General features: G+C 46.5%; 2 protein-coding genes across 6 annotated transcripts in view; one reads left to right on the top strand and one right to left on the bottom strand.

The window, feature by feature from the left end:
- Positions 1-25,970, top strand: part of LOC137430622 (MOB kinase activator 3B) — a 54,889-nt gene that overhangs the window by 17,283 nt on the left and 11,636 nt on the right. For all 3 annotated transcript variants that reach the window (XM_068121427.2, XM_068121429.2, XM_068121433.2), the window contains one exon: positions 5,953-6,155. In XM_068121427.2, coding sequence (XP_067977528.1) covers positions 5,953-6,155 — 203 coding nt within the window. The remainder of the gene's footprint in view (positions 1-5,952; positions 6,156-25,970) is intronic.
- The window catches only part of GCDH (glutaryl-CoA dehydrogenase), a 110,364-nt gene that overhangs the window by 75,376 nt on the left and 9,018 nt on the right, over positions 1-25,970 (bottom strand). The gene's annotated exons all lie outside the window — the stretch shown is intronic.

Below are 25,970 nucleotides of genomic sequence, written 5' to 3'. Positions count from 1 at the left end.
TTCCTCCTTATCTTCTTTGCGTCGGGGAACTGATGGCGATGCCACTCAACAACTTGCAACAGGTACTGGCGCTGCTGTTCATCCTTTGTCAAGACTTGATTGTAGTCCTGTATTAATGCTACACCACGTTCTGCAAAGTCGTTGACAATGGCAATACCGCGCAAGACTTGCTGTGATGACTGAAATGATGGGTTATCGACCCACTCACCAGGGTCCTTTTCTAGGAAGTCAGTATTGACTTTGAATGCAGTAAAAATTCGCAGTGAGGCAGAAGTAACAAAATCTGCAACAGTCATGGCAGCGATGGCTTCTTTTGCTGTAAGATCCACATGTACCCTGGTTGAGGATTCTCTTGGCATTCTTCTTTAAGAGCAGCTACTATCATTCGCTTGACATCAAGCTCAACACTATCGTCAAACAGAGTAAGTCCTGCCAGTTCTTCGCTGAGGTACCACAAGTGATTGGAAAGCTTTTTGCTGGTGGCTTCGGCAATCACTGAATCAGGATAGAAAATGAGTGCTTTTAAGAGAGCTAGGTCTCCAGCGGGAGCACCAATGGCAGATGGAGCGCTGAACCAGGCTTTGGTATACACTGCTCCAACAAATGCTGTAAAACGTTTTATGCCAGTGAGTTCCTTTGGGGTCAGTCGAAACTGATCACGGAACAAGTAGATCTTGATTCCATAAATCACACGGGCCATCCATCTTGCCCGATGCATGGCTCCTGGCTGCATGAACCTGAATCCTCTCGGAGGACGCTCACCAAACAGAATAATAGTCAACTCAAGAAGTTCACGGTAGTCATCTCGTAGTTGGCCCGATTCCAGTTTCTGGATGCAGAATGAAACGACATCTTCTTTGCAACTTAAAAATACACCTGAAACAACAGAGTCCAGGTCATCAGGCATCATTGGCTTAAACTTGCTTTGGTCAATGGAATTCCAGTTTGACTGGAAACGCTTGAAGACGGCTATCTCAGGTCCTTTTGATGGACCAAGAAATGGTTTGAATGCTGCCATTGCTGCCTCTACCACTAGTTCCAGAATGTGATGCCGGCATGCAAAATGTAATAGTAGTCGTCCAAGCTTTTGCTACAAAATAGTGCACGCACCAAGTGCTGAACCAGTGTTGCTGGCTGTCGTGTCAAAGCTCATACCTGCCACCATGTCTTGCAAATGCCATTCTTCGAGGCATTGCATAACAGCAGCAGCTGTTGCTCGTCCAGTTCCTGCTGGCAGCTTTGGCACACCCAGAAGCTTTCCAGTTCCTTGTGGGTCACTGACAATGACAGGAAGGCGATCAACTTTTTTAGTCCCATCGTCTGGAAGGAGCTTGCCATCCCAATGAACCACCAGACTTGTGTTTGGAGCATAGGATGCCTGGATGTCACCTGCAATTGTCTTCCGTTGGATCCACCTGGATTTCCTGATTGATGTGCGGTTGATGGCCAACTCTGAAGGGTCGTGTCCCAGAGCAGATGCGGCTGCTGACAAGATGTGAACAGCTGATCGATCGCTAACCTTGGTGCGGTCGAGAGCTGCTGTTAGGTCCGGTGTAACAATGCCACTTGCACGCTTTCGGCTCTGCCTCTTTGAAGCAGATAGAACAGCAGAGTCGTCATGATCACTGGCTTCAGCACTGCTGTCTGTTGATGATGCTAGCTCAAGAGTCTCCTCTCGGGCTGCTTGCTTCTCTTTTTCATGCTGCTCTTTCAGTCAACACCTTGTCGCGTTGATGTGTCCGCTCCTCTTTTCCTGCTAGCACCTTGTCAACACCAACCATAAAGCCCCGTCGACCTGGCTCCCGTTGTGCCTTAAGGAATTCACGGTCCTCTAGTATTTTGATCAGATCAAGGACATCAACATGAGCAATGTCAAATAAGTCACGTAGACCGGTTTGAAACTGCTCTTCTTTCTTTATCTGAGGGATAGATCGCCGGCTCTTTCCTTTCAGGATGGATCTGTATTGTTCTACTTTTCTCTCTAGTTTTGCAATGATATTCCGCTCATCTGCAGTGGGGATCCGTGCTTTCTCCCAGATGCATAATGTCTCACGAACAACAGTTGTTGCGGCACTGCTTATGTCCAATTTCTCAGCATGATGTAGGTTAAAGTATCGCTGCAGAATCTCTTGCCAAGATGGGAGCCGAGTTTCTGGTAGTTTTTCAATATGGCAGCCTATCAGCCACACATGGTTCTTTTTTCTGGTTGCTCTTCTTGAAGTACTTGCACTCGCCATCATAACTGAAACAAACCGAAATAATTTCTGTGTCGTGCTGATTAGCAGATTAGCAGGGGCCATGTGACAGTGGTAAAAGTTTTCAAAATGAAATGAAATTTTACCCAATTTGTTCTCTCTACAGGTGTAATAAAAAAATGGAAAAGCACTTTAGAAAAGTTAATGTTTACATTTGAGGACCACCCTAAATTATATATATATATACAATCCCATCCCTTCCCTTAATCAGATCTCCACCCCAATCTTTTCCTCTTTCACACTCTTCTGCCATCCTTTCTGCATCTTGATGCCTGATTGGTTGACCTTCGGATGCAACTAAGGTTGTGGACCTACCGTTCGAAGAAGTTCCTGGATTGAAGCATTGAAGCCTTGGTGAATGATGGACAGTGCCCGGTTGATGACCCGGATACTAATTGAATCGGGCATTCAATAAGCTAAAAGAATTCCACCATCATAATGCAGTGCATACATCATAAATAGATCACCACTATGGTCTCACATGTTTGGAGGTCATGGCATTCCATTTGGAGAGAAATTGGCTTGTAGTCCTGGCAATACTGCTAGATAGCATTAAATAACCTGTGCACAAATAACACCTCTCAAGACTTTTTATGGATGATGAAATGCTGTCATCAAACCAGAACGTATTATTATAATTATATTGTTATCTACACCACAGCTATTGCAGTGTTCGTGATTTTTCAGTACTTGAGACTCGTGGAGGAGAATGAATGAATGAATGAATGATCGTTTTAAGGTCATTTTTCCCTGCTGGAGCAGGGGTTAGCCTTGTGGGCCCCATGACAATCATGGTTCCCTGTTTGAGGCAATGTTTTTATGGCCGGATGCCCTTCCTGACACCAACCCTTGGTCACGCTCTTACGATGCGCAGGGATACGGTGTACCTATTCTAAACCAGGGGCACACACCGTGATCATTCATCCCAGCAAGCTGGTACTCAATTTGCCGACCTCGGAAGGATGACAGGCTGAGTCAACCCCCCTGGCGTTAATTCAGTGATCGACCGGGATTCGAACCCAGGATCCTAGGATCCCAAGCCGGCACCCAAACCGCTAAGCCAACACCAGCCTCGTGAAGGAGAATGTGCATAAATTGTTTAAATCAACATAATTTGGGGGTTGAACATGGATTGTTTCTTTTTATTTATGAACTTTGTATTAAAATGTGGAGGGGGGGGGGGTGGCACACACCATCATGATGCAATTGTTCAGGCAGTGTGATATCAAGCAGAGGTTCTGTGTCTTTAACACGGTATTTGGCTGCAAAAAATAAGTCCAGGTATAACTGATGGTTCTTTGAATGTGTAGGGAAACGGGTGCGTTGGGACATCCCCTGCAGCAGCTACTCTTGGCCAACGATAATAGAGACCAACACCTTGGCACTTGCATCATATCACAAGTGATATTATGCTGGCACCAAGTATCTTTGGCCAAAAAGCATTACTAGAAGATATAGCCTAACCCAGTTTCGACTATTCTTACTTGATTGTCGATGGAAGAAGAATGTGGAATTTTGATCGCTTCCAAACTACTCGTAAGTGCAATGACATCCGAGTTCATGTCAGAACTATGGTGCTCAGGCAAGAAGCTGGAGCCCACTTTGTCTCTTCTAGCTAGAGATGTTTCCGAATGTATGGCAGGCTGCACCATCCTCCTGCAGTCAATGTGTTCCATTTGGCAAAATGCCTTTCTGGTACTGGTACTGCTGGTTTCCTGGTACTGGCATACAAGAAACTCTCTTAGCACTATGCCAGCGATGCATTTTTGCCACAAGTCCAGAGCCACCTCTGCCTGGAGAAAACAAAGTGAGCTGAAGTTTCTTGCTTGGCCACCACAGAGTCCTGACATGAAAGCCGTCGAACATACAGGTGTCTCAAAATAGATGGAACCCATTAACATGATAAGAATTTATTACTCAGACAAGAAACTCCAAAAAAGATTACATTTCCTGGAAGCTGATATGATAATTAAAAAACTGAAGATTTGAGGTCTCTAGCTCAAAGGATACATTTATTAGAGCACATGTTCCAAATGACCGCCTTTGCACCTTAGACACACTTGAAGCCGACGAGCGAAGTTGTCAATCACCCTGACACACTCTTCCTTCCTGATGGCACAAATTTTCTGGGTGATGGCCACTTTCAGTTCAGAAATGGATTGAGGACGATTCTCATACACGTGGTCCTTCAAGAACCCCCAGAGATAAAAATCTGGGGGGTTCAGATCGGGTGAATGCGGAGACCACTCGGGTACGCAGCGCCTGCTGATCAGCCGATCAGGGAATCGGTGGTCCAGCCACTCAATCGTGATGTTGGCTGTATGTGGAGTTGCCCCATCTTGTTGGAACCATTGCACATCTCGATTCATGCCACGACGTCTCCCAAGTCCCCTCCAGAACTTGTTGAGCACCACAATGTAACGCTCCTTTGTGACAGTGACTGCCTCCTCGTCTGCGTCTTCAAACCAAAACGGTCCAATTATGCCATGTTTTGAGATGGCCACCCAGGCCGTGCATTTCACAGAGTGCAAAGGCCTCTGAAGCACCTCGTCTGGGGCTTGTCTGCCCCAGAACACATTGTTCTTGCTATTGACATGCCCACAGAGCAAGAAGTGTGCTTCGTCGCTGAACCAAACATCATCAAGAAAGTCAGGATCCTCTTCGATCTTGTTCTCGAACCACCGGCACATCACAACACGTTTTGCCATGTCAGCTGGTGTGAGTTTATGCTTGATCTGGATATTGTATGGGTACAGCTGAAGATCCTTGATCAAGATTCTTTGCACTGACGCACGTGAAAGACCCAACTCTTGGCTACGTCTTCGGATGGACTTTTTCGGGCTCCTTCCGACAGAATGTCTCACCCCATTCACATTGTCAGGAGATCTTGCAGTCAGCTTCCTGCCAGAACTGGGTGTTTCTGCCTTCTTGTTGAGGTTGTTTACTGATCCAGTGGCTTGAAATTTGTGTGCCCAACGATAAATTTGGTTTTTCTGGGGATAGTTGTTGAAGTTGAACTTCCTGCGAAATTTTGCTTGCACCGTTTTGAATGATTTCGTCTCCAAATAAGTAGTGACGCAAAATATTTTTTCCTCCTTTGTCTAAGGCATTTTGATTCATAATTATTAGTTGTTATGGTCTCCTCTCTTCAAATCTGAAAAAAAAGAACAAGAACATTAATATTGGCAGAATTATTAGCAGTGACATGGGTTCCATGTATTTTGAGACACCCTGTATCTGAGAACATGGTTCGGAAGCTGTGGAAAAGCCGACCTCCAGCAAATAATACTGATAATTATTTTCACACCTGATGTGATAATATTAGTGAGGATATTATTATTATTATTATTGTTAGTGGATGGAACACTGAATAAGTGTATAATGCAGCCTTGGGCTTCATTTTAATGTCCATCTGGCAATTCAAACTACATTTCAATTGTTGCCACCAGATGGAGTATTGAGACGTCATTTACTTGATGACGTTTGAGTGTTATCAACCCTAAAGAATCCGCTTTGGGAAAGCTTATGAAGCATCAGATGACTTGGAGATGAACAACTGTGCCTCCATTGTAATTGTGTAAACACCCAGAGTAAATTTTGGGGGAAAATTTTCCATTCTACAAACCGTGTTCAATGTGACGCATCCCGCTTTCTTGACTTGACAAACCCTTCCTTTCTGCTTTGTGGCTTATTTCAGGCGTGCCTTTTCCAAAGAACTTCCAGCAGGTTTGCAAGAAGATCCTGACACGCCTCTTTCGTGTGTTTGTCCATGTCTACATCCACCACTTTGACCGTGTGCTGGCCATGGGCGCTGAGGCGCACGTAAACACCTGCTACAAGCACTTCTACTACTTTGTCATTGAGTTTACCTTGGTTGACCAGCGTGAGCTTGTGCCTTTGGTGAGTTGATCATTTCCTTTATGTTGTATGTTCTGTTTGCTTTATTTTATGATTACTGGTCTTCACTCATGAATCTGCTTATGATTGGCTTGGGCCACTCTTGACTGACACACCATGGTACTAGATCCTACCACAGCATCGACATGTAACCGCGGTAAGTCTTACAAGGAAACTCAGGGAAAATTGATCTGGTTAAGTAGAGGGTCTTATTTATTGGTGAATGTCTGAAACTTGTATTTTGTTAAGGGCCTTAGAATAATTGTGAAGTCTCTGTCGTGCTCGTCCAGACAATTGTATACAGGTTGTGTATACGTTATCGCCACTGGAAACGAGCTTTCATCATCACGTGACAAATGTAACAGCTGTGTAGACGTGATTTACAATGATACTCGTCAGCCTTTCACCTAAAATATAAAGCAGTAGAGCTATCTGGAGTATACCAACATCCCAAGCCCTGTAAGGTTTGACCTTGGATGGATGGTTTGAAAGGTCGATGGAGGTTATCTTTTCACCTGTCTTTCACCGGTTATGTTTCAGAGTGTGCCTGTTTGTGAGCAGGATACAACAACATGCATTTTAAAGGCCATTTTCCCTACTAGAGTGGGGGTTAGCCTTGCGGTCCCCATGACAATCTTCTCCATTTTGCCCTATTTTCTGCATCTCTCCTTGTTAACCCCCTGGCCCGCATTTCTTCTTCCACCATCTTCAGCCAAGTCTTTCTCGGTCTTCCCCATCCTCTACTTCCTTCTACATTCATTTCCATCACTCTTCTCAACCAGTCACTTTCATCCTTCCTCAACACATGACCAAACCGTCACAACCTGTTCCTCTTCACAGCATCAATCACAGGCTCTATTCCCATCATCTTTCGCAATTCATCATTTGTCTTCCTCTCTCTCAACGATACTCCGCACATCCGTCGAACCATTCGCATTTCCACCCTTTCCAACCTTCGTTGCTGCTCTACGTTCATTACCCATGTCTCGCTCCCATAAATCATAACACTTCTCACACATGCAGCATACACCTTTCCCTTCAGCTTCAACGACACTCCCCTCATCATCAGCACACCACTCAGTTCCCGAAACTTCTTCCATGCACATCTCACTCCAGCAACCGTTGCCGAGTCTGATCCACCTTCTCCATTCAGCATGTCTCCGAGGTAGCAAAATGTTTTCACACCTTCCAGCTTCACGCCGTCTCCAAGATCCAACTCAACATTTCCTCCATCTGCAGCTCCCTCTGTGCACACCTTACATTTGAATGTAGCTGCCACACTGGTTAATGACTCTATCAGACCACTACATTTTTGATGAACCCACTCAGCGCACATTGTACATTGAATGGAGTTCACTCCGACACCCTTCCTACACACAGCACAGGGCCACTTCCCAGTTCTTTCCACCTCACCACATGCTTTACCACTTGCCATCACCTTCGTCTTTCCGATATTCACCTTCAGACCTTTTGTCTCCATACATTCCTTCCACTTGTTCATCGTTTCCTTCAGTCCATCCATACTTTCCGCAATCAACACCAGATCATCTGCATACAACAACTCACACGGTAAACCCTCCTTTACGTTCTGAGCCAGCACCTCCATCACAGCTACAAATAGTAGTGGACTTAGTACCGACCCCTGATGCACTCCCACCTTCACCTCAAACTCACCACTGTTCCCGTCCTTCGTACTTACAGCTGTGCATGCTCTTTTGTACATTGCCATCACTACTCTGATCAACCATTCCTCCACTCCTAACTTCCTCAATGCCCATGTCAATACTTTGCGTGGAACTCTATCGAATGCTTTCTCCAGATAATTGTGAGCAGATAATTTGTGAGCAGATAATTGTGAGCAGATAATTATCTTTCTCCAGATAATTTTTGAGCAGGATATCTCAAAAAAAAAAAAATGGACAGATTCTGACAAAACTTGGTGGGCTGGTTGGGTGTGTGACGAGGAAAAATTCATTCGATTTTGGGAAAGATCCGAATCCGGATCCGGATACGAGTTTTTAATTTGTAAGTGATTCTTCACCATTGAGAAATCTGGCCAAAAACGATAGATAGCATGATATTGCAAAGAGCTGTGGACGGATTGTGACAAAACTTGTTAGATGAGTTGGTTAGGTGACAAGAACAAGCTGATGAGATTTTGGTTCAGGTCCAGATGCAGATCCTGCCTATCAGTGGGACATAAAACGTAAACTGTTCAGCCTGGCAGAGGTATGCTCTCTACCGAGTGCTGTTCGAGTGTTCATGCAAAACGAGTGAATTCTGATTAAATGAATTGCACAACAGTTGCCCATTCGTCGCAATGATATCGTCCATCTGGCACCATTAACACTGACTTTGCAGGTTGTTTCCCTCATTTTCTTTTTAAACCAATCACAGGGACTTGTGTTGAAGGAAAATTCACAGGAGAATGCTTGATGCAAGACCAAAATGTAACTACATGACATAACAGAAGATGTACTCGGGTGAAATGAGATTGGGTGCTTTGTTGATAGAATGTCGCATCAGTGAGTGCACTGTCACTGAAACGGGACGTCAAGCTGGTGATTCATTTGCGAGCATTAGTTGGTGGATGCTAAAGATTCCACGGTGTCTTTGCACATAGTAGCTGAGCACTCTGAGCAAATTCCAAATCATCGCTCGAACCTACAGGGGGCACTGCCTCATCAGGCGCTCCTTATAATGATGCAAACCAGTCACCCCGTGCTGCATGCTAATTGATAATATAATTCCTCCCATCCATATGCAACACATAGCTGCGGCATAGCATCAATGGCCTGAGAGTGCTGCTGTGCCGCTGATGCATTGACCTCTGCTGGTTAGGGCAGGAATTTGGAATTTGTACACGGTGCTGCCGATAACTCGCCTCCTCTTCGCCAAGGACACTGCGGGATCTTTAACGTCCACCAACTAATGTCGGCAGACGGGAATCCCAGTTTAACGTCCATCCAAGATACAGCAAACACAGTGATGAATCGCCCTGCCTGTGAAACACCAGGATGACAGTTTATATCTGGATCGGGATTCAAATCCAGGATAGACAGCCTCGAGGCGAGTGTGCGTACCTCTGGGCCATCCTGTCAGCCCATAATAATTTAATTCTGACAACAGAGCAACATGGAACTAGAATGGCACTCATTGGAGCACATACCTCCACCAGTCTGAACAGTTTACATTTTGTATTCCACAGATAGGCCGGTTTCTCATGTTAGAGGATTGCTTCAGGAGGATTTTGTGAGACCAACATTGGGATGTGTTGTAGCACTATCCCATTATAATATAATGGGGAGTTAGCATTGGGTTCACTTCTAGTGTGGATACTGCTTCCATTGCTAAGCTGCTGATGCGTTTCAATTATTTAAAATAAAATAAAATAAACTTTAGAAAATGCAAAAGGATGTGTGGATGGCAATGCCAAAAGGTATGCAACCAAGGTAGGTTGATGTGTGGATGGCAATGCCAAAAGGTATGCAACCAAGGTAGGTGATGGTAACATGAAAATATGGAAGGTTCATCCCTACATGTTTATGTTTTCTTCTTTGATGTAATTGGCTGGTATGTCAAGCAATTCAATTGATTTCCAGGAGTCATAAGTACATGTCATATGCATAAGCTAGGTTGGTTGTTGTAGCTTGTAATTGTTTGGTTGTTGTCATACATGGTAATTGCTTGTAATTGGCTTGCTTCCATGTGCACTGCTAAAGCGTGACCACCTGTACAGGCTTTTGTAAGATAGCAGCACATACAATGTTAAAGCCAGACAAGGACTTCAGAGGAAGCATTTGGCCCTGCTGGTGAAATCTGAGACCTTCATAAGGTGTTTGTGTGATGTCTGTCCCCCTTCATAAGGGTAGGTTTTAAAAGCTTGAGTCGTGCTTTAGGAGGGATTTGAGTGGGGGGTTTAATTTCAGAGGCAAGCTTGGAGATGAGATCTACCCAAGACGGGTTATAGCTGATCGTGAGGTCATGGAGCTCCAGATACCGTACATCTCCCAGAGCTCGACATAAATGGAGGATTTGCTGCCGGTTTTTGTCGAAGGACAAAGTAAGGATGTGGGACCTTCTTGCACCAAGATGTGTTCCAGGTTGATGACCAGTAGCTTGTTTTCTCTAGGTCGGCAGAGAGGGATACTTTTGCAGCCTGTCTGGGAGAGGGGGGGGGTTGTAACTATCCTGCACAGAATATATGAACCACCTTTAGAGGCCATTTTTCTCCACGGAGCGGGGGTTGGCCTTTTTAGGGCACCGTGGTCCCCTTTTTGAAGCAATGTTTTATGGCCGGATGCCCTTCCTGCCGCCAACCCTGTTAGTCGCCTCTTGCGACACACAGGGAATTACCAGTAAGCTAGTGCTCAATTTGTCGACCCCGGAAGGATGACAGGCTAAGTCAACCCACCTGGTGTTAATTCAGTGATCGACCGGGATTCGAACCTGGGATCCTAGGATCCCAAGCCGGCACCCTCACCGCTAAGCCAACACCAGGCCTATCCTGCACAGAATATAATCTGTACAAAATCATTCATTGGATTTTTCACTGATGGAGACAAGTCATCGATGCATATCTAAAACAGGATTGGGTCTTTGAACACCTTAAGGTACAACAGCCTCTCGAGGCGAGCATTGAGATGGTGTTCTAGCCAAAACAACCTGCTGCTTCCAGGTACACAGCAAATTTGACACTCGGTGCAGGAGGGAATCTTAGAAACCATTAGCTGAGTGTTTGGAAATCAAGGTGAGTTGCCAGACGAGATCGAATGAATGTATGAGAGATGTGCAGTCAGAAAGCCCTCACCTCTTGTTTGAGATTGACGACATCCATTACTAAACACAGAAGTAGCATGTACAAGTTGAAATGACCTGTGTACAAGTCAAACTAATCGTCAGAGATACGAGAGTTGGACATAAGCTGAATCTTCAGATCCGTTACAATAACCACTTCCATTACTTTGCTGACTGGTCTAGATGTAAAATGGTCAGTTTTGGCACCATTCTCCTGAATCGGGGCAACGTTGGTGAACCATTGGACCAATCGCGGTGCCAGAGGAGCCAATAGAGGCAAGGAATCTCTCCATCTTGGCAAGGGGAGTTTTTCATGCAATCCTATCCTCCATCTTTACTTTAAATTTGATGTTGAATTGCAACCCCACCCCCTTGCATACTATTGCTTTATCCTGCAAGTAATTTTCCTTATACCCACTTCTATCCGATCGTGCCTTCTTCTGCACCATTCGCGTCTTAATCTCTCACAAACATCTCAATTGCTGGCTTTCAAGGCCCAAAGGACACGAGGCAATAATGTTGTTTGCACATTAAAGGAGGTGGCATAAAAGGGCTGATGTTTACCCTTCCTATGTTTGGCTTGCACTGCAGTCGAGCTCTCTTTGCTTTTGAACATTGTGTTGTGAAGCACGAGATGCAAATGCTAATAATGTCTACCCTGCCACCTGACCTGGCCTAAAAGCGGCGTGCACATGGAAAACTTGGCCGAGGAGGCCCGTTTTCTATCCACCGTTCTGGTGGAACACGCCGGAACGACAAACCATCGCTCCTGTGATGTTTCTGCATTATGCACAAACTCGAATTGTCTCTCAAACCCCTTTTATTTCCTTTATGATGTATTGTTTAGCTGTCAAACGTTTGGCATCCGATTAAAGTTGTTTTTGTTTGAAGCTGCAAAGTCCCCCTTCATAAGGGTAGGTTTTAAAAGCTTGAGTAGTGCTTTAGGAGGGATTTGAGTGGGGGGGTTTATGGGCAATCTTTGAACACGACTGTGCCCACTGGTTTGAAGACCCAAAAGACGCAATGGGCCCAAAAGACCCTAAAGTCCCAAAAGACCCAGAAGACCCCGAGGACTCTAAAGACCCAAAATTTCCCAAAGACCACGGTGGAACCTGCATCATCAAATAAACTATTCCAACCCATCATGTTTGGCGGGCTTTATAACGTGTGTGTGTGTGTGTGTGTGTGTGTGTGTGTGTGTGTGTGTGTGTGTGTGTGTGTGTGTGTGTGTGTGTGTGTGTGTGTGTGTGTGTGTGTGTGTGTGTGTGTGTGTGTGTGTGTGTGTGTGTGTGTGTGTGTGTGTGTGTGTGTGTGTGTGTGTGTGTGTGTGTGTGTGTGTGTACACAGTCACGTGAAAAAGTAAGTACACCCCATGTAAAGTTTTGACTTTTTCAGCATATTTCAACATACAGCTATTTGATCTTCATTTCAACAATATTGATAGATAAAGGTGATATAATATAACAAATATCATGAAACATTTACATTTTCTAGTCCATTGTATAATTTAAATAAACATAAATGCAAATTTCGCATGTGGATAAAGTAAGTACACCTCCACATTTATCACTCCTTCAAATACCTAAAATTAGAATCAGGTGCACCAGCTCAGGTGCAAATGATTAGAACATCGTTAGAGAGGATCTTGGAGGAACCTGTATTATTTAAACATCAGACATTTCGTTTGGTTTTCTCTTTGTTGTTGAAGTGTGCGGCGTCACCATGCCGAGATCAAAAGAGCTCTCTTAGGCCTTCAGAAAGAAGGTTATCGATGCCTACGTGTCTGGGAAGGGATTTAAAAAGTTCTCCAAACAATTTGAAATCGATCATTCGACTGTCCGGAAGATCATCGACAAGTGGAGAAGATTCCAAACAACTGCCAACTTGTTCAGGCCAGGCCACCCCAGCAAGTTCAGCCCGAGAGCAGACCGCAAGATGCTGAAAGAAGCCTCTAAGAACCCCAGAATGTCATCACGGGACCTACAGGTAGCTCTTGCCACTGTTGATGTCAAAGTGCACGAGTCCACCATTAGAAAGAGGCTGCACAAATTTGATCTACATGGGAGGTGTGCCAGAAGGAAACCTTTGCTGTCCAGAAAGAACATCAGGGCAAGACTAACGTTTGCCATTGAACACCTAGGCAAAGACCAGCACTTCTGGAACAATGTGCTCTGGACAGATGAGTCAAGGGTAGAGCTATTTGGCCACAGTACCAGAAGACATGTTTGGCGAAAACCAAAGACAGCATTTGACCACAAGAACCTGATACCAACTGTAAAGCATGGTGGTGGAAATATTATGGTTTGTGGCAGCTTTGCTGCATCAGGGCCTGGGCAGCTCACCATCATAGAATCCACTATGAATTCTTCATTGTACCAGAGGGTGCTTGAGGATAATGTGAGGCCATCTGTCGGATAGTTGAAGCTCAACCGAAGGTGGACCTTGCAACATGACAATGACCCTAAACATACCAGTAAATCCACCAAGGAATGGCTGAAAAGAAAGAAATGGAGGTTCTGGAATGGCCAAGTCAAAGCCCGGATCAAAATCCCATCGAGATGTTGTGGGGGGATTTGAAACGAGCTGTGCATGCAAGAAACCCCTCAAACATCGCACAGCTGAAAGAATTCTGCATGGAGGAGTGGGCAGAAATTTCTCCCAGTCGATGTCAGAGACTGGTAGACAGTTATAAGAAACGCCTACTTGAGGTTGTTTCTGCCAAAGGTCCCTCTCACTACCTCTCAATATCCCTCTCACTCCCACACAATTTCAATACCATAAATGTAACCCCTATAAAAAAAATTAACTCACTCCCACAATATCCCTCTCACTCCCACACAATTTCAATACCCTAATCCTAACCCCTATAAAAAAATAATAAACTCACTCCCACAATATCCCTCTCACTCCCACACAATTTCAATACCCTAACCCCAATTTTGTTTTTTTTGCATTAAACAGAAGGTATATGGAAGGTATTAAAGCAAGGGTGGTGAATAATGGGACAGAGGGGATGCAGACACGGAGCATGGGTATGGGAAGCAGTTGGAAAAAACCCGGTTGGCCCAAAATTATCCAAGCCTGAGACGAGAAAATACACAGGAGTGAGCACTGAAAACGAAGATCAATTGATACAAACGGAGAACATAAAGAGGGCAATAAGAGGGCAATAAAGAGGGCAATAGAGGGCAATACCACCTTTTAGAGCCAAGGGTGTACTTACTTTTTCCACATGCGAAATTTGCATTTATGTTTATTTAAATTATACAATGGACTACAAAATGTAAATGTTTCATGATATTTGTTGTATTATATCACCTTTATCTGTCAATATTGTTGAAATGAAGATCAAATAGCTGTACGTTGAAATATGTTGAAATATGTTGAAAAAGTCAAAACTTTACATGGGGTGTACTTACTTTTTGACGTGACTGTATATGTATGTATATATATATATATATATATATATATATATATATATATATATATATATATATATATATATATAATATATATCAGGTATCTCTGTATCTCTGCAGGTAAATTTGAGGGCAAATTTGAACCTGATCCATTGAAGATGGATTAAAGATGTTGTAGATGAATCAACAAATTAAAGATGTTGCAGACATGAGTTTTTTTATCATATTGTTACTGATCGTGGATTAAGATGTTATTTACCGAGCGGTGGTATTGCCGCGACCGTTACAGGATCCCCGACTCACCCGATTCCACCCAAACGTTGGCCGGGTCGCACCACAGCTAGTCAATAGGGAAAAGACAAAGGCGACGAATGCAAAGAGGAAAACGAAGGCAAAGAAAGGTTTGGAAATACTACTGAATTTATTGACTATTTACACACAAGCAAAAAGAAAGCAGTCACGTTTATTTACAAGCACATAAGACGCAGGTGACACAGGGAAAATACTAGCTTACCTACAGTCTTAATTAACCCAGGACAGAACAAACAAAAGACACTGACTCACGCGGGGAATTGCAGGAATGGCAGGAGGTGGATGGCTGGAGGTGAACGCTTGGTGGAGCCAACGCGGAGCTTGGCGGAGCTTTGGTGGGGGTGAACGCTTGGTGGAGCCAACGCGGAGCTTGGTGGAGCTTTGGTGGAGGTGAATGCTTGGTGGAGCCAACGCGGAGCTTGGTGGAGCCTTGGTGGAGGTGAACGCTTGGTGGAGCTCTGGTGTGACGGGTTCTCTCTCCTTCCTTAGTCCCACCCAGTCCAACAACTTCCTCTCTTGCTTAGTCCCACCCAGTTCAACAACTTCCTCTCTTGCTTCAGGACTCTTTCTCTCTCTTTCTTGGTCCCTCACTCTTTACCACCGACTCCTCACCGCAACCAACGCAACCACTTGACCACCACCTCTACTGACTGACTCTTCACCACTCTGCACTTGACGACCGACTCCCAACCAACTCAGACCAACTCAAAGTGCATCTCTCCTGGGAACGCCCCCGCCGTGGGTTATATAGGCCCCGCCCCTCAACCTTTTCGAACCTCCCCCAAACGTTCTCTCCCCGCCCTCTCAAGCCAAACCCCTTGTTCATGGTTGGTCGAGTGGGGCTGGATCACTCCTCCCCTCTCTGACGAGGTGGGGACCCGCCTTTCTTCTCCGACTCAAGCACATGGTCAATGGCGGTTATTGGAGGGGAGGTGATTGGGAATCGAGGGCTCAGCAATGACGAGAGGGGATGTAATATGGAAATGGAGGTTTTGGGGATGGGAAGGAAAGGGAGATTTTGGGGATGGGAAGGAAAGGGGATCTATTCTTTCACTGGTGCAATGGAGTATTTCAATTAATGGAAGACACAGCCTTACACTAATACACATAATAAGGATATAACTGTCAAAAAAGATATATCGTGTCCTGCATGTATGTTTTATGGACTAACTACGGGAACGCCCTTTGACCTTTATACAACCACAAACGGAGGGAGGAGGGGTGATATTTTACAACAACCTTTTACAACAACATTTTACCACAACAATAAATAAAAAAAACATTCTCATATCCACAACACTGCACCCTCCTCCCCTTAGGCACGTCCCGGGCCTATAACTTTTACCTTAGTGTGGCACGTAGGTGTAGTTCCCTCTACTTTTAACCTGACCCTGAGTGCGACAGTTTTAAAACATAAATAAATGTGTCCCGCTGCTCCATTGCACCCTGCCTAACAGACTTACGCCCACAGTTAACCGAATTGCGGAATGGTCTTCAAACTATACACTGACGGTGGGAAGCATTATTTACAATGACGCTATTTTTATTTACAAAACTAACCCAGGACCTGTGATTGTTCTTTCTGGGGGGGAGACAGTCTGCTCTGCATCGACGCACCATTAAAGCACCCAAAAACGCACCAATACACACCCAAGCACCAATCGGTGCAGTCACCATAGTTCATCAGTGTTCCATAAAAATAAAATCAACAACCCCTAACCCTGCAGGTGATCTCTTGCTCTTCGGCTCCCTCTGCTGGTTATTATTATTTTCCTGGTGTTGTCATCTTCCCTTGCTGGCAGCCTATTTGCAATAAAAGAATGCACCTAACGTGTCCGTTTTTATTTTATTTATGGCCCACAGGGGCCGACTACGTGTGGTTCACCTGTGGGGCATCGGTGCCCTGTGGCCAAGGTCCGCCAGCAAGATTTCGGGCCCGCATGGCCGGTTCCAGCAGAGGGGCCATGCCCCAACCCATGGGGTCCATAAGTGGTGCTCGGCCACAGGCATGTGGTCCATAATGTGGTGCATCGATGCAGACAGCTGGTTCTGGGAATTTCGGGCGCACAATGGCCGACCCACGCACGCTCCCCTCGGCACCCAATGGCGCACAGGTCATGTGGGAGACAAAAGGGGAAAGACAATTGAGCGAGGGGTAAGGTCACAAGGGTACACATCAATAAGGCAATGCAAGGCGAAATGCGTACGGAGGGCGAAGTGAGAAAGCTCGTCCCTACCGTACGTCACCCCCCTGTCACCTACCCTACCCTTGCCCTTACCCCATATGTACAAAAATCTACACATTTACAAATTCGTCACTACTGTCACGTCTTCCCCATATTTCCCTTATACCAAATTCGTCTCCACAATCCCTCTACTTCAAAATTTGCCATCACCAAATTCATCATCAATCCTCATAAGGAGGCAAAGATGGAACATCAAAGCACAACGTCACACCCACGTCATGATGCGTCTCACAATCCAAACATTTGCATCATAAAAAATAATCAAAACATGGCATGGTGTGGAGTACCTGTCACCTCAGGTGAGTGGATGCAGATGGTGCGAGGAGACCCTTCATCCTAACTATCCTCTAAATGATTTTAACACACTTTACACTACCCGGGGTCTCTCCCTGCCAATCCATTGGCCAACTTACACTATGGGTTCTAAAAACCAATTCCCATTGACCAAACTGTGGTGCTTCTCAATTTGGGGTCTCACTCCCCCGATTCATCTCCCGGTGCCCTCGCACAATTTCTGGGCTGCGACGTGTAGCTCTCCCTGCAGGTCTACCCACCTGCACACCTCCACCACTGCAGTTGCCACCCGAGCTTACCTAGCTCCTCACCCTAACCTAACTAACTGGGGACAGCCCCTCCTGGCTCTGTCACCCCATGGTGCCCTCTGGCACTGGGCTACCCGGGTCCGTCCTCCGGATCCTCGGGCCCCATCCACAACAACTACTACCGGCTCCCAGAGCCCACCTGCGGCCTCACCTGGCCGACATCCTCACAGTGGTGGAGTGCCCAAACCAACTACACACACTAACAGGCTACACGCCCAGCCATTTCCACAACACTAATGCACCCATCCAAAGACCATTCTTTCACCCGCACCACAGATGCCAATATCCAACCACAATTTACCTGTACCCTCTACCTAACACTTACACTACCCGCCCCGGGTATCCGTGATGGGGGTCCACTCTTCCCCCATTCACACCTTCGCACCATCCACTCCACTCCACAATTTCCACCATACTCACTCCACGACCATCCATTCCTATACTCCATACCATTTATTCCATACACCTGTCCTTCATTCACCTGTCGTTGCACACCTGTGCAATCCTACCTGGTGCCACCTGCACCCTCCTCCTCTTCCTGGACCATTTGGTCAACACAACACGCAATCACCACTACTCCCTCATACACTGCTCCACACACCTGTTCAGTTGCACACCTGTGCAATCACACCTGTTCAATTCTCAAACACACGGCATCATCTCAGCTAACTACTCCCCTCTGAAACTTGCGCTTCCCAGTCGTCCCTTTAAACTATTGCGCTCCCACGTCATTATCATCCACACTAAACTACCTGCGTCCCCACTACAGGTATCAGTCACTAACTAATCTTAACGTTACCTAATGTCATCTTCGCTAGATCCCTATCAATATCCTAACCCACCCGGGCTAGTTTTCACTGCCATACACCCCATAAGCTAGTGCGCATTTGCCCCACCTATCTGTGAGGGATGACAGCGTTGCCATCCCACCACAGCGGGGGTCTCTCACTATCAATTTGGCACACCAAATTCCAACCAATTCAAAAATTTTCCATTTACTGCCAATTCTACCCACTATTATAAATTTCGTATCAAATCACTATTCTCATCACCCGTCTACTTATTACATCCTCTCGGTGCGCCAATTCACGTCTACAGCCTGGCTTCGTACAGCCGAGCAATGAACGCGGGTTCTTTTGTGCCAGCGGCTGGATATGTCCCGCATTCGGTGCAGGGACGGGGGCTTACCCGAGCCGAGATCCCACGCACCACCTCGGTGTGGAGCCATCCAATGTCCCGATCTCGACCTGCCGGCATGTCTCAATAGAAAGTGGTCGCCATGACGACCCTTCCTATCGGCCTGCCCGCTCCGCCTAGTGGAGCCCGGACGCGGCCGTTCCAAGCGAGGCACAGCGTGGATCGCGTACGGCGGTTCTTTCGAAACCGCCGTGGTTCGGATCCCCGCTGGTCCTCGCGGCACGCGAAGCTGCCCGACGCGCACCGAGGGCCCGATTCGGCTATAAGTCGTTCTAACCTCTAACCTGGTTACCGTCGATGCTTCACCTGGACGCTTACATCCATACGCTACCCCTTTCTTGCTCATACATGCAGCCGTTTCCATGCTCCTCGTACCTTTCCTTACACACCTCGGTACACTCATTCCGCTCACCGACTTGGTCACACACCTGACCACCGAACACCTTGGCACACATTCGTCGCTCGCACACCTCACCAACACACCTCTTCGCGCCCCTTTCTCGGTCACCTCCTTTGTGACAATCACAGGTGTGCTCTCACTCGCACACCCAACCACGTGCCTCACTACCAATTCCAGCGTGCATTCCCACTCACGCTCTACCATTCCAGGTGTGCATCCTTCCATTCCAGGTGTACATCCTCGCTCACCTGTCACAACCAACTCACGCTCCTTGTCACTCTCACTACTCTCACCACCACTCTTGACAACGCACTCACCCTTACTCCTGACAGCGCACTCTTTCCTCAGGCACCTGTCCGTTACACACCTTTCTCGCGCACACTCTTGCGCACACTCTCCCGTCACACCCTCTGTAACACTTACCACACCGCGCTTCCATGTGCTCCCTCGCACATGCGCTACGACCGACTCACTCTCGCCAGCACCTTCACTCCTTGGCACGCACTTTTTCCTCACACACCCCATGGTCGGACATTCTCGCACACCTCTTTTTTCGCACACCTGACCTGTCGCACACTTCACCAACGGCCTCTCACGAACACCCGGATCCAAACCAATCCCCAAGCCGACTGAAGCTTTCCACACATCATATACATTGCCACTCACCTCCGTACCTCGTCTCTGCACCTCCTTTGCCACCTGCAACCTCTTTATTTGGTTAGTGAGCAGCACATTATGAGTTGAGCACCGACCTTGTACATATTCCATCACCTCCTCCTGGATTTCTCTTTTAGTTTCTGTTCGTCCCTTCTTAATTTCACTCACCTCTTCTTCCACTTCCTCTAATTTTTGTTTAACCTCTTTTATTTCTCGGTGCGTCTCCTCAAGTTCGTCCTCTAAGGCTACCGTGACCGTCTCTATGTGCTTCCTCACCTGGCGGTCCTTTGTCTCCATTATCTCTGTCACCTCGTCCACCCTCATTGTCAGTTCCTCCCGTACCATCTGACATTGCCTCTGCGTCGCTATTAATTCGTTTTTAATTTCTTTTTGTGTCGCCTTTAACCCTCCTAGTACCGCAGTGTTCTTTTGAACCTGCTCCACTAGTTCTTTTTGTCCCTCCGTCAGCTGTTCCACCTCCTCCGTCAGACCCTCTATTCCCCCTTGTAACTTAGCCGTATTATTCCTCACTTCTTTCTCCATACGCTTCTCACCTCGCTTTACCTCCTCGCATAGCCCCGAGACCTCCTCACTCACACCTCGTCGTATCTCCTCTTTCATCTCCCCCATCTCTTTTGTAGATGCCACCCTCATCTGTCCCAATTCATCCCTCTGAGCATCCAGTTTACTTTCCAACCCGATTTGCACCTCCTCTATCTGGTTTCCCATTCGTTTGATTTCCCTGGCAGATTGTTCCCCTATTTCCCGCAATTTGTCCTCCATCCTATTTTCTAGCCCCATTAACCCATTTTTCATCCCCTCTATCTGATTCTCCTGGGCAGCCATTCTATTTTCCACCCCCGTTAACCCATGTCTCACCTCTTTTATCCCGTTGTCTAACCCCTCACCAGTACCCCTTACTTCGTCCCTCATTACCCCCAACATTCTGCTTTCCATTTTCTCTCTATCAGCCCTTGCTTCGTCCCTCATTTTGTCCATAAGGGCCCCGATTTGTAGCAACAAAAGGTCCGAATCCAACGGCGGCGCTGCTACTGTCGCGGGCGCGGCAAAATTTGGTGCCGCTACACCCACATGCGCGAGGACGCCATCTTGTGCGTCTGATACTCCCTCAACCGCCTCCTCATTGCTCCCCTCCATTTGATCCTGGGTTACTCCTAACCCCTCCTCTAGCTCACCCACCGGCATTCGATCGCCTTGACCAGCCATGGCGCGATTTCAAAATTCGGGTTTTATAAAACAAAACAAATTTCGGCCGCTCCAAATTTTGACCAAATTTTTTCTAGATGTTTTAAAAATTTGGTTCGGGCCCCGAATTCCACTCCCAGACACCAATTGTTACTGATCGCGGATTAAGATGTTATTTACCGAGCGGTGGTATTGCCGCGACCGTTACAGGATCCCCGACTCACCCGATTCCACCCAAACGTTGGCCGGGTCGCACCACAGCTAGTCAATAGGGAAAAGACAAAGGCGACGAATGCAAAGAGGAAAACGAAGGCAAAGAAAGGTTTGGAAATACTACTGAATTTATTGACTATTTACACACAAGCAAAAAGAAAGCAGTCACGTTTATTTACAAGCACATAAGACGCAGGTGACACAGGGAAAATACTAGCTTACCTACAGTCTTAATTAACCCAGGACAGAACAAACAAAAGACACTGACTCACGCGGGGAATTGCAGGAATGGCAGGAGGTGGATGGCTGGAGGTGAACGCTTGGTGGAGCCAACGCGGAGCTTGGCGGAGCTTTGGTGGGGGTGAACGCTTGGTGGAGCCAACGCGGAGCTTGGTGGAGCTTTGGTGGAGGTGAACGCTTGGTGGAGCCAACGCGGAGCTTGGTGGAGGTGAACGCTTGGTGGAGCTCTGGTGTGACGGGTTCTCTCTCCTTCCTTAGTCCCACCCAGTCCAACAACTTCCTCTCTTGCTTAGTCCCACCCAGTTCAACAACTTCCTCTCTTGCTTCAGGACTCTTTCTCTCTCTTTCTTGGTCCCTCACTCTTTACCACCGACTCCTCACCGCAACCAACGCAACCACTTGACCACCACCTCTACTGACTGACTCTTCACCACTCTGCACTTGACGACCGACTCCCAACCAACTCAGACCAACTCAAAGTGCATCTCTCCTGGGAACGCCCCCGCCGTGGGTTATATAGGCCCCGCCCCTCAACCTTTTCGAACCTCCCCCAAACGTTCTCTCCCCGCCCTCTCAAGCCAAACCCCTTGTTCATGGTTGGTCGAGTGGGGCTGGATCACTCCTCCCCTCTCTGACGAGGTGGGGACCCGCCTTTCTTCTCCGACTCAAGCACATGGTCAATGGCGGTTATTGGAGGGGAGGTGATTGGGAATCGAGGGCTCAGCAATGACGAGAGGGGATGTAATATGGAAATGGAGGTTTTGGGGATGGGAAGGAAAGGGAGATTTTGGGGATGGGAAGGAAAGGGGATCTATTCTTTCACTGGTGCAATGGAGTATTTCAATTAATGGAAGACACAGCCTTACACTAATACACATAATAAGGATATAACTGTCAAAAAAGATATATCGTGTCCTGCATGTATGTTTTATGGACTAACTACGGGAACGCCCTTTGACCTTTATACAACCACAAACGGAGGGAGGAGGGGTGATATTTTACAACAACCTTTTACAACAACATTTTACCACAACAATAAAATAAAAAAACATTCTCATATCCACAACAATCTATCTATAATTCCAGTAATCTCTGTGTGTGTGTTTGTCTGTGACCGCTGTTTCTCGACAACCACGGGTCCGATATACTTGAAACTTGCCAGGTATATTGCTGGGGACCCGAGGATGTGCCTTTTCAAGGTTTGAAATTAATCGGACAAGTGGTTCCCAAGGTATGGTCACCGTACTCGCAAGCCGTTCGCTTTGGCTTTGCGAATGGACCAAACCATTTCATGTAAATAGAGGGGGGGGGTTCTACCGTACTCGCAAGCCGTTCGCTTTGGCTTTGCGAATGGACCAAACCATTTCATGTAAATAGAGGGGGTGGGGGTTCTGTGGTCGTTACTGCCACGTGGTTTCAAAGTTTTTTTTTGTTGTTGTTGTTTGCACGCATGTTTTTTTGCACCCACGTACGGGCACGCTCTAGTATATACATAAACCAGGTTAATACACAAACCAGGTTATACACAAACCAGGTTTTTTACACAAAACCAGGTTAATATACAATGACATGTCGGTCCATGCCCATTGCATGCAGAAATTTTTCAGCAAAAAAAAATTTCAAGCTAAAAATGTTGTAAAATTTGCGAAACATTGTAAATATGTTTTATAATATATAATCGATCATTTCAATGAGACTGCAAAGGGTACAAAAATTTGAGTTGGACTTTCCATCTAAAATTAAGTTTGCTGTCGTGACTTGGTACTGTATTAAATTTTGTTGTAATATATTTTCTGACCATGTATGCATGTGTGTCAGCTAGTGGGATAGCTTATAGAGGTTCAAATCTCGACCCAGCTCTAAACTGCCATCCTGGTGTTTCACAGACCGGGCGAGGCATCGACGTGGTGCGCCGTCCGTCGGACGTTAAGCTGGGGTGGGGGGAATTGGGGAGGACCTGTCGGCCCGCACTTGTCGTTTGTGGACAGTAGACGTCCCACGGTGTCTTTCGCAAAGAGTCAGCGAGTTATCACCGGCCCCCTGAACAAATTACAAATTCCTGCCCTGCTCGATCGTTCGGAAGGCAATGGCCAACCATCCAATGTAATCGTTACATCAAGACTTTAAGCAGCACACAGACACTCGGTAAAGAGTATGGTGTTGCTGATGATGTGTGCATACTTTGGAAAGAGATCTTGCACAAAAATATTAGATATTGCACAAAATTAAAAGGAATTGTCCACAAATACTTAAACGTGTGTTGGCTTGTCTGGATATTGTGTATTGTCGGGTATGGCTGGTTGCTCACATAATCTACAATAACCAATATCCCGAATGACTTCCAAGTGCTGTCCCTTTTAACTTAAAGCTTTGAATCTTTGCTATGTTGACAATGAATCAACCTGCTTGGTTTAATCCAAAACAAGTTTTCAAACTTGCTAGTATGAGCTTTGGGGTGGAGTCTGACGTGCTTATTTCGTCACGTATAATTTTGTGTACTGTGGAGATTTGACCCCCACCATCTTGAGGTTGTTCTGGCTGTGTGCAGCTCTTTGTAGACCTGTTGGCATTAGAATAAAGTTAGCTTACTTGTGTAAATGTTAAAATGTGTTTTACAAAGATGTTTAATTTTATGAATGCACGAGATGTGTTCATGACTTTTTTTCTTTTTTTTTTTGGACACTATTTTCGAATTGGGTGCCTGATGTCACTTTCGCTACACAGTGCTGTGTTAATCCCTCTACTTAAGGTTAACCAGCCTTTTGTAAAGCATTTTACCTCGTCTTGGCAAAGCTTCTCTTCTGTTGATTTAATAATGAACCATCTTGTGCTTTTAAAGTAAATATCTAGATACAGCTTTTTTTTTTCTTTTTTTCTTTTTTTTGTATACAACATCGAGGGTCGTGTAAGAGCTAACATTAATGACAAAAAAAAAAACACACACATAAGACGAAGTAAAGCGAGCAGGAAACAAGATGGGGAGAGAGGGGGAAGCACACAAGTACAACATTTGAGAGCAGGGACATCGTGAAATCTGTGGGAGGGAGAGGGCTTGGGGGGAGGAGGGGTGGGGGGGCGTGGGAATGGGGGCGGGGGCGTGGGGGGTTGGAAGGGTGGGGGGTTGGAAGGGTGGGGGCTTGGGAAGGGGGGTGGGAAGGGTGGGGGCTTGGGAAGGGGGGTGGGGGCTTGGGAAGGGGGGTGGGAAGGGTGGGGGCTTGGGAAGGGGGGTGGGGGCTTGGGAAGGGGGGTGAGAAGGGTGGGGGCTTGGGAAGGGGGTGGGGGCTTGGGAAGGGGGGTGAGAAGGGTGGGGGCTTGGGAAGGGGGGTGGAGGGTGGGAGAGGTAAAAAAACACATGGATACAGCTAGGACTTCCAGGAAAGAAGTCAGTATTTCAGAAAAGTGGCTCTGGGGTGAATTAACATGGGTAGAAAAGATCAAGGTTTTGGATGGGGGAAGATAAGAGATGGTGGTGAATAGCTGTTTTAAAGACCTGGATGGATGAGTGGGATTGAAGAGAGAGAGTAAGGGAGTTTGTTCCAGAGGTGACTGGGAGAAAAGAGGAATGAAAGGGTGAAGGTGAACAGAGAGTCTTGATTTTGGCAGTTTTACCAGAAGAAGGTTGCTGGCAGATCTTGTGCGATCTGTAGGAGTATTTGGGGGACAGAGCACAGACAGGGCTGGGGGGGCTAAGCCAGAGAGGAGTCTGTAGAAGACAGAAAAACGACCAACCTGCCTGTGATGAGTGAGTGAAAGGCCCTCGGAGATAGCTTCATCGCAGGAGATTCCAATGATTCTGAAAGCTTTGGTTTCAACAACGTGAAGCCGAGCTAGATGTGAGGCAGGAGCACCAGCCCAGAGGGGTGAGCAGTATGCCATTGAGCTGCAGATGAAAGCCTTGTATGTGATGAGGAGCTCAGTTGTGCCAAGGAAGGACTTTGCACGACGGAGAATGCCCAGTCGGCGACTGGCTTTGGAGGCCATCTTGGAAATGTGTTTTTTCCCAGGAAAGATCATGGCAGATTGTGAGACCCAAGATATCGAGTGACTGAACTTCTTGTAGAGGATTGGTGAGAAAATAGATGGGAGGGTTGTCCAGACAGTCTTTTCGAAGAGATACAGTGAGAGTGTGAGATTTGTCAGGATTGAAAAACATGTTCCACTTGTTTGACCAGTCTGTGATTTTGTTCAGGTCTGCAGAGAGTGAGGAGGCTACAGACTGCCGATCTGAGGGATGAGGTATGGAGCGGCAGAGAGTGGAGTCATCAGCAAAGAGATAGAGACGATTTTCCAGAGAGTCGGAAAGATCATTGATGAAGATCAAAAAAAGCACAGGGCCCAGAACACTGCCTTGGGGAACACTGCCTGAACAGGAAGGGGAGATGAGAGAAATCCATTCAGGGCCACACGGTGACTACGACCAGAGAGGAAGTCTGCAAGCCATGCGTAGAGTTTTACATGGATACCATAGGAGGAGAGAGTGGTGAGCAGAGCGGGGTGCCAGACCGTATCGAAGGCACGTGATATGTCAA

The sequence above is a fragment of the Myxine glutinosa genome, chromosome 1, assembly GCF_964187855.1.
Source record: "Myxine glutinosa chromosome 1, kmMyxGlut1.1, whole genome shotgun sequence".
NCBI lineage: Eukaryota > Metazoa > Chordata > Myxini > Myxiniformes > Myxinidae > Myxine > Myxine glutinosa.
The sequence above is the reverse complement of the archived record's forward strand: the minus strand, read 5'-3'. Positions and strand labels throughout refer to the sequence as shown.